Source organism: Abramis brama (genome assembly GCF_963993115.1).
Source record: "Abramis brama genome assembly, chromosome: 18".
Taxonomy (NCBI): domain Eukaryota; kingdom Metazoa; phylum Chordata; class Actinopteri; order Cypriniformes; family Leuciscidae; genus Abramis; species Abramis brama.
The window spans coordinates 8,141,555-8,151,340 of NC_139980.1; the positions used below are offsets into that span (position 1 = coordinate 8,141,555).

At 39.2% G+C, this 9,786-nt stretch overlaps 2 protein-coding genes across 2 annotated transcripts; both read right to left on the minus strand.

Moving 5' to 3' along the window:
- Window positions 1–204: 204 nt before the first annotated feature.
- foxf2b (forkhead box F2b) lies at window positions 205–2,930 on the minus strand. The gene is made up of 2 exons (XM_084091398.1): window positions 1,582–2,930; window positions 205–677 (listed from the first exon to the last, which is right to left on the minus strand). Exons 1-2 carry the CDS (start codon window positions 2,531–2,533, stop codon window positions 508–510), a joined length of 1,122 nt encoding a protein of 373 aa, XP_083947524.1. The 5' UTR covers window positions 2,534–2,930; the 3' UTR covers window positions 205–507.
- A 4,317-nt stretch (window positions 2,931–7,247) lies between these two features.
- Window positions 7,248–8,741, minus strand: foxq1b (forkhead box Q1b). The gene has a single exon (XM_084091954.1). It carries the CDS (start codon window positions 8,646–8,648, stop codon window positions 7,716–7,718), a length of 933 nt encoding a protein of 310 aa, XP_083948080.1. The 5' UTR covers window positions 8,649–8,741; the 3' UTR covers window positions 7,248–7,715.
- Window positions 8,742–9,786: the final 1,045 nt, after the last annotated feature.

The following is a 9,786-nucleotide window of genomic DNA, read 5'->3' on the forward strand; positions in this document are numbered from 1 at the left end:
TTTGATCAACATTAAACAATTAAACATTAAATAAAGAGATACAGATGTTGTGACACCATGGCCATAATTTCCCCATAGCACATCAAATTTGCAGTAGCCTCATGTAAATCTTAGATAGATAGATAGATAGATAGATAGATAGATAGATAGATAGATAGATAGATAGATAGACTGCTATTGGTCAGGCAAAAAACACACTGCTTTCCTTGAAATGTTTTATTTCTAACTTCCACACATCACATTGTACTGTACAGATTAAGTGAAATATATACTTAAATGTGCTTAATTCAACCTCTATTGAAATGTAACCACAAGACATAAAATGGTCCGTCCATGACTTCATGAGTTTAACTGTTTCATATGCGCTCGCTGCCAGGGCTGGTTTTGGAAAATAGGCCTATTTCCAATCGCTTTATGAGTGCAAAATAATTAATCCTTCATTAATTTTCTTTACCTCACAGTTATCCAAGTGCTTATCTTTGTGCAACTTGCTCCGCAAACAGCGGACTACATCACGCAAGGTTTGACGTCTTGATTCACACTCTGATGGTGATGATGATGGTGATGATAATATCCACCAGCAGAAGGATGGAAAGACGTAATTCCGTTAAAATTCAACATGAAGTCCTTCCGTTCTCCGACTGGGGAAGAATGTGTCGGATAGCGCGATATTCCCACTGGAGACAGATCATTTGCACAATGAGATAAATATACACATGATAAAATCTAATATTTAATATTGTTCATTTTACATTTATCAGCTCATATGAGTAGAGCTTTTACCCCCACATTTAGAGTAAAATGTTCCATATCTGCCTTTAAACAATTTTCTTTTACATTTTTTTTTTCTAATTATGTTTCTCAATCAATATTCAATAACATTATATTTTCATTTAAAAAAAAATGTAAATTAATAAACTGTCTTTCATGAGCTTCACACATTTTCTTCATATTTTATATTGACGTGAAAAAATAATGATTCTTGAACCCTAGGTTGTAATAATAATAACAGCAACAAGAACAATTATTATTATTATTATAAACTTATTTAGCTGTTTAGAAACGTATAAATAAACGTATTTTGCTACCCCACACATAACAATGTGGTCGGACGTAAAAACAGTCTTGCAAAATATGTCATTTGAGCCATACTGCACAGAGCATATGAATTCAACAGCTAACTCAAAACATTTTGTACAGTTTATAGTAATCTTTTAAAGTAAAACATTATGCCTTTTGGTATTCTGAGATATCTTTCTTTTTTCTATCGTGCTTTTCATTCTGATTTTGGCTACAGAATATAATAAATAAAAATATTTCAAAGTAGGGTTACACTTTATTTTAAAGTGTCCTTGTTACAGTGTAATTATACATTGAATATTGAGTAATATTAACATAATGTAGCTTACTTAGGGTTGAAGTTAGGATTAGGTTTGGTTTAGTGTTAGTTGCGTGTAGCCTAATTATACACAAATTATACAAATTGTAACGTGTAAACAAAGACACAATTACCCAAAAAAGTTAGGCCTATATAAAAAAAAATGGTGGCATCTAAATGTTTCCGAGATTACTTGCCGTTACCTGACATGTCTGTGTTGTCTCTCGCACTTTGCTGCATATAACCCTGCTCCAGAGAGTAGGTGAATATCCCGGGATGCTGCCCTGTGGACGGAGAACTGCTCGTGACTGTAGACGGCTGTTTTAGGTATGGAGAACTGGAAGAAGCCCACAGTGCCGTGCTCTCTGAATACGACGAGTGACCATCAAGCGCGCCCGCTATTGCAGTAGAGGACGGAACTGGGCTGGTGTTGCTTTCCGCACCATAGTCTCCGTTCCCGGGCACTGGACAGCTAGCCATATAGCCATGTCTGGAGCTGGGGGACATGTGACCGTGGTGCCCGCTGCTCATTGACTCATAACCATTACCAGACAGATCCAGGTTGTAGCCACTGCTATGGCACGCAAGTGCGCCGGAGGGAGTTTGGTAATCGAAGCTCTGAGGTAAAATGGCGGAACCGAACCCAAGGCCATTCATCATTCTGTACATTGGTTTCATAGCTTGACATTTTCTCCTAAACCCTCGCGGTCTTCGCCGAAATGACCCTTCCTCGAACATAAACTCACTAGTGGGGTCTATGGTCCAGTAATGTCCTTTACCCGGCCGCCCAAGGCCTTTTGGAAGTTTAATGAAGCACTCGTTCAGAGACAAGTTGTGTCGAACAGAGTTTTTCCAGCCCTGATAAGAGCCTCGGAAAAAAGGGAAGCGTGTTTGTAAGAACTGGTAAATCTCACTGAGTGTGAGTCGCTTTGTCGGCGCGCTCTGAATTGCCATGACAATGAGCGCAATATAAGAGTAGGGCGGTTTCTCCGGGCGTCGCAGTCCTGAATTAGGCTTTTTGCTTTTGGGCACGGCGTCATGGTCCTCCAAGCTACCTGTGGAGTTCATCAGTCCTGGATGCAGCGCGCTGGACGCTGGACTGGTCCTCATCGGGGGCGTTGACCGCAGTGGTCCGTGGGAGCTCTCAGTCGTCATCTGTCCCGCTCTGACGTACGAACACAACTCGTTGACAGACGTTGACAGAAGAAAAAGGTAAAGCAAAACTCCAAAAGATTGAGCTGTTCAAAAACCAATAGAGTTCAAGAAAACAACCGAGTAGCCTATAAACACGACACTTATTCATTCGAAAACGTATGCTTATTTAATCAAGCATTCTATGCAAAGCAACTGTCTACTTTTCCTGGCGTTAAAAGTTGTGGTCAAAATCCTGCAGTTTGTGAGAGAAAATATCCAAGGAATACGCACATTCGTGGTCGTTATCAACGTTTTACTGCGGGTCGTTTTCTGCCACTGTCTCCGCGCTGATCCGGGTGGCTGTAATCCCTTTTTGAGAACGAAATGGAAAGTCTTGAGTTCGTGCAGCGCCTCAACTAAACAAAACCCGACAGCCAATCACTCAATAACTCTCTCCGGCTTTCTCCACTCAAATTGCTCCTCCTTCCTCGCCTCACCCACCCCCTTAACCCCCTAAGACTCCAGCAAACTCAACTCTTTCTCTCTCTCTCTAGAGCCTCATGCACACTGTCCACCAAAATCAACTGACCCTCAATCTATCACTATATGCAACAACAAACTTCGTCTCTCATCATCATCATTATCATCTTTCTAGCTTGAGCATGCTTATTCTTCTGGCTTATTTATAAAACATGTTTTGGTCATTTAGCCTGAATGAGTCAGTCAGTGTTGCACGCTTTATGGGAATAAACTTGGGTATAATAGAATTATATATATTTTAATAAAGATTATCTTAGCTTATCAAGTGAGTGAAAGCAAGGCCAATGCCAATGTTTACTACTTTCTGGAATTTGCATTTGCGACTCGAATTTTAATTGGATGGATTCCTCTAATGGCCTTGGAGGGCTGTCAATACGATCAAAATCGAGCTGAGCTTTAGGGGCCTTCATAAACGTAGCAGGACTAAAATAAATAAATCATTTCATCAAATGAGGAGACAGTGATCAGTGAGAGGCGAGTGAGAGAAGATGGGAATGACTTTGGCTCGAGTAGAAGCAGCTCGTCTCTGTTGAGAGCTTTGGGTAGGATACCACACACAGCGCTCCTGTATCAGCTTACGGGCCCGGGGCCACAGCACATCCCTTGAGTCCAGCGTTCATTAACAAAAGAAAAAGCTAATTAGCCATTTGGACGTCGACAGCTTCCGCCAGCAAAGGAGGGTCACAGCAGTCTTCATACAGACCAGTATAAATATTGATTTATTTATACAAACGTAAACTTCTAATGAATACATATAAATATAGTAAATATATTACATATTAGTGTTATATTATATTTGTTATGTGAGAAAAAAAAAAATATCTATGTAAGAAAAGAATTAGAGCAAATAGCAATTTCAGCCTGATCTCATGAAAATGCGTCTCTATTGCACGCATTTTGTTTATCGTGCAATTTATACGCGAAAATGAGTTTTTACGTGCATATGATACGCAGTTTTCGCGTGCATTTGATACGCACTTTATTGCGTGTAATACACACGCACCCCACACGACTAATCCTACCCATGCGTATCATATGCACGTACCCTACCACTACTAAACCTACCATAAACCTACCCATGCGTATCATATGCACGTAAAAACTCATTTTGGCGTATAAATTGCACGATAAACACAATGCGTGCTATAGAGACGCATTTAGTGTGACCGGGTTTACATTGGCTTAGCTAGGCTATGTAATCGAATTGTGAAATGTCCCCTTTTTTGTGTGTGTGTTTTTTTAACTGGGCAGCATTTTATTAGCATACAAATGTTTAAAATCATATATTATTGAATTATAATTCACATTATAATTTGCCGTTTATTATAAAAAAAATTGACGATAAAGACACAAAAACAGCATTACTTAAATAGCACGGATATGTTATCTCTCGCGCTCTTTTTCTCCCCTCCCTTTTTAATCACCCAACTCTTTTAAGTGTTCTTTTGAACAAAGCGAATCAACAATGCCCTAGTTTAGACTTACCGTGAGGATGTGGATAAAAGCATGTTCCCGCGCTATATAAGCAGTATTTCGGCGGGTTTCCCCCGCCCGCTGAGCGCCTGACCCCCGCCGAGTCCCGGATACCCACGGCTGCTCTGGAGGAAACCGAGCTCTGCACGAGACTTTGAACACAGGCCATCGCTAAGAGTGTATGTGGGTAAGAAAGCATCGTGCTCCCTTGCGCAATTACACTCACTGAACTATTTTCATTACCGACCTAATTGAGCCTCTGTAAACAAGATTTATGACTTCTTTTTTGTCAAACGAATACGCATCAAAGGGTCCAGTCAAGTTTGATCTGAGACGATTTTGTGCTTATAATGTGAAGTATCAAACAATTTTAATGAAATGTAAATTAAATGTTTTAGGGTAAAGTGTGCACTGAATTATTACAGAAAATGGGCGTTAATAATATCTAAATTATTAGAATTGTAGAGTGAGAATATTAATGAATAAATCATTAGAGATTAAGACACTAAATAATGTGTTGTTGGTTTTTTTAATCTATTGATGCTTTATTTATCATGTTTTATATTTATTTAGTTGTAAGCCTTCATAAGCCTTATGCAAAATTCATCCCACGAATTTGGAAAACTTAGTTTATGTGATGCCTGCTATTCTTTTTTTTTTGGGGGGGGGGGGGGGGGCAAGTTGGAAACAATTGATCTTGTTTGATGAAAGCATTTTTTACAGTGCGTTCATTTGGTTTGGATGCCAGTGCTTGCACTGCATGAGCGAAACCATAAGAAGTGTGTGATAAAATAGGCCCTACATTGTAATGTGTTCCGTATATTTTCATCTGCTCTTTTTGTCCTGATGATTTGTGTGTGTGTAGATAACAGCGTCATAGGCCTGTATGTTTATTTAACTTGTTGATGTGACAAGCTTGCATATTTATAGCCTGCGAATGAGCGCTTCACTTGTAGCCGAAATGCTGCAGGTCATGATTTTAATTCTCAGCTAACGGTTTTTTCATAAACAGGTGTGTGTCATTCCGTGAGTTCACCTGCAGGTTGCAGCATCGCACTTAAATGGCAAGCATTTAAAAGAGTGAGAATTTAAAGGTTGCCAGCAGAAACCAATGCTGATTTGCGAGTTATACACGTGACATAACCACAGAAGTAGGCCTACATAAATTTGTGAGCTTTCCTTAATCTTATAGCTAATATTATTGCAATAAAGTACGATCAACGTCATGCGTCTCGATTTCTCTCAACTTGTATCATTATAGGGCTACTGATTGTTTGCTTTGGCGCTTCATACAACAAAGTATTTTCTTAATTCGTTAATTAATTAATTAATTGATTAATTGATCAATTGATTAATTGATCAATTGATTAATTGATTAATTAATTAATTAATTAATAATTCGTTCGTTCATTCATTCATTCATTCATTCATTGATTGAGGAGTAAGGAACACATATATAGGCCTAAGTGGAGAAAGACAGGTCCTCACTCCTTGACCTGAAAATTACAGGGCTGTCAACCCAAGGAGATGACGTGGCTGGGGACTAAAATTGAAAAGAAAAGCGATGGTCCTCTTTCAGTACCGCGGACAGCGCAAAAATATTTTCATGTTTGAGACCAGCAAAAAAAAAAATGTCGTGTAAAAAAGTAATAAATAGGCTACACAAAAATTAAATAGTTAATAATAAATGTAAACGTAAAATTGGTTATATTGGTTATTCTATTTAATGATTTATATATTTCTAAATACGTCCCATTTGTCCTTTTGTCGAAGCCTATACTTACCTTGCTGGTTTGAGATTAGAGTTTTACTGAACAAGTATTTGTGTGATTTTAAATGGAAGTCAATTCATCTGCAAGCATTTTAGATTCTTTTCTATCAACAGCCAGCAAATATATATAGGCTATATTGTTTATAATTTAACCGAATAATCACTGCTTACAATATTATTTTTAAATTAACGATATTAATTTATTATATTAATTATATAGGACTAGTATCGATATTAAAGAAAATGGCAAGAAAAGCGTTCCTATTAATTCCAACTTAACATTAGATTTATTTTGGGAGCGCTGCTTATGACTCACGCTTGTAGGGTTAGGCTATATGTTGATTTTTCATTTGTTTTGAAACGTAGTAAGTTGGTCAGTTGACAGGCCTTGTAATTTTACATTATGAAAAAATATTGTATAGCCTACTTCTTTAGTGCGAACTGTGCAAGCTGGGGTCAGCATTCTAATTATCGGGATCTTATATCGATTTAAATGAATTTTTTGTGATTATAAGTGTGTTATGTGAATCAGTAATAAAGTTTTGCACAATGATAATAAGTGGGCTATTTTTGCATATGTTGTTTGGTTTGATAGTGATCCAAACAGATGATACTTGAGCGGCGTACGGTTGCCATGGTTACTTCCTCAGTTGACGTTGGTTACTTCGCTATTCTATTTATCGTGACAATGCATTTTATTTTCTTACTTTATTATCTCTAATTTCAATTAACTGTTTAATATTTCGAAAATGTACATCAAATCAATCAGAATTCAACCCCCCACCCCTCAGTTTCAGTGTTTGCATGTGCCTTGCATGACTGTTGGTAGCACAGATTTAATTTCAGCAAGTCAGAATCATTGTAAAACATTTTAATTATGAAGATCTTCTGACAAGAGCCAGTGACGTGTCCAATGACCAGTGAACTAAGTGACATTCAAGGTATGGTTTCAGAAGAATAATGATTGAAAATGCTTGCAGGACTAATTTCTCTCATATTTTCTTTTATTGACGAAACGAAGTACAACTGCATATGTTGTCCAACTGACTGAGCACAGCTCTGAACAAACCATCACATTTACACAGACACCCAACACAGTTTTACAAAGAAGCAAACTACATTTAAATACACATTCTGTCTATAATTATTGACATGGTTATGCCATCGTTTACAAGAAATGAAAATGGAATCAGTAAACACTGTGCACTGGCGCGGCATTGAAGACATCTAAACAGCAAACATGCAGCATCGCAGTAATGTATTCTTTGTGCATGCTGGGCTTAAAAGTCACGATAAAAAAAACACATAGGCCCAAAACACAAACCGTTTCACACCATGCACATAACCGGTGTGTCAAACACCAAAGAAATTGCGTTCAAGCGTGCGAATGTCTGTAAATTGCCATGTTCACTTGTCATTTCATGACAGCAGAGAGTCTATTCTGAAGGGGTGATATCCAGTCTCTTGGACAGTAGTAGTGTGAGAATGTGCCAAACCCGGAAGGGGATTCGATATGTCCTGCATTCGTTTGATGTTAGTTATGTCCACCGTATTACACCTGTAGATTGGAAAGGCATTCGACACCTCAGAACTGACCTGGAATCCGCTCTGAGGCGCATGAGCCACTGTGGACGGCGGATAGCCCATAACGACTGGCAGAAAGTGCGGAGCTGCTGACAACATTAGCCTGGTACCAAAACACGTGTCCTCTGTGCATTGCTCCCTCCGCATAAACGGTTTACTGAGGATGCTGTCTATGGCGAACGAGCTGGAAAACTTGGAGCTTTCGTCGCGCGCTGGGAGCCGGCTGTCATCCGCTGGCGCGCGCTCCTGAGATTCCGAGTTGCTCAAGTTCTTCTTACTGATGCGCTTCCTCCTCCGGCGGAAAACACCGTCTGCGAATGTGTATTCACTGTGTGGGTTCAACATCCAATAATTGTCTTTCCCCCACGGACGCGAGGGATCTCGCAGCACTTTTAAAAAGCAGTCGTTTAATGACAAGTTGTGCCGTACAGAGTTTCGCCACCCCGTGTAGCTGCCCCGAAAAAACGGGAATTTTTTCATTAAGTACTCGTTTATTTCAGCAAGTGTAAGGCGGCCGGTGTTGGAATCGCGTATCGCCATAGCAATGAGCGCGATGTAGGAGTATGGTGGTTTGGGTCTACGCGTGTATGGTTTCGCCTTCCCGTCCGAAACGGGGGCACTTGGTCCTGGGCTGTTGGCTGAACAGTCTCCATCCGAGCCCAATTCCTCCTCCGTGGACAGTGGTGAAGCCACGTTCACATCCATGTCACTGCACAGGTCCAGAGGCTTGTCCACAAGGCGACTCGCAGAGAAAACCTCCAACTTCATTGTAAGGCGCCTCTTTCACTTTAAACCGAGTAGCTTTTTATTAAAGTCTTCTGCTGTTTGTTTTGAGCAACACTTTCGGGAGAAACCCTTCTGTATTTCAGAACGGAATACACCGGCGGCGTTAATATAGGCTAATCGCTCTGCAAGGACGGCCCACGAGGGAGGGGCTTACAGGACAGACCTATCAATCACAAACACATTCACGCGAGTTAAGGATTTAGAGATGCTCACCTGCCCCCGTATAAGTGCACGGATAGAGTGTGAGGGGTTTGTGAGAAGTCGTGAGGACTTTTCTTTTCTATTTTCTTTCTTTTCTTTTCTCAAAAATAACCTGTGAGGACATTTCACTATTAAAAATGATATGCTCAATAAATAAGTTATGATGTTTTTACATTGCTTCAACTCATCAAAATAAAAAAATTTAAAGTAAGTTTAATGTAATTTAAGTTGAAATGACTTAAAATTGGTTCTTAATATTGAAAAAGATTCGTTCATATTTAAATCTAAAACAATACAATTAAAACATCATTTCATTGTACATGAAAGTGAAATCGACATGTGAAGGCCAAGATTGCAAACCCATACTCAGAATTTGTCCTCTGTATTTAACCCATCCAAGTTAGTGCACACACAAGCAGTAGTGAACGCACACACACACACCCGGAGCAGTGGGCAGCCTGTGGCACCAGGGGAGTGATTAGGGGTTAGGTGTGTTGCTCAAGGGCATCTCCTTCCTGTATTGAGAATTGAACATTGAAAATTGGTTAGAGGCATGTGTATTTTAGGAAATGAGTCATCATAAAATGATTTGAAGGCTTCTCATTATTTACAGGCCTATTTATTTAAATGTACCTTTTAAAAAGTTCAAGGATAGCCTATAAAACCTGAAATCACCTACATTGTGAGAGCCCGCCAATGTCCCCCACAATGAAAGCAGCTTAATAAACATGCTAAATATTGTACGTTAATGTGAAAATAAAAATCCAAAAGGGTTTGTTAGAATAATGTAAGTGAAAAATCCCCACCAAGATAGAAAAACCTTTGTGAAAGTTTGGCTGTACTTGTAAGGGCCATATATTTTAAAGTACTCACAAACATAATGAAAGAAGCTGATAACCAACATCTTGGTTTATTATGG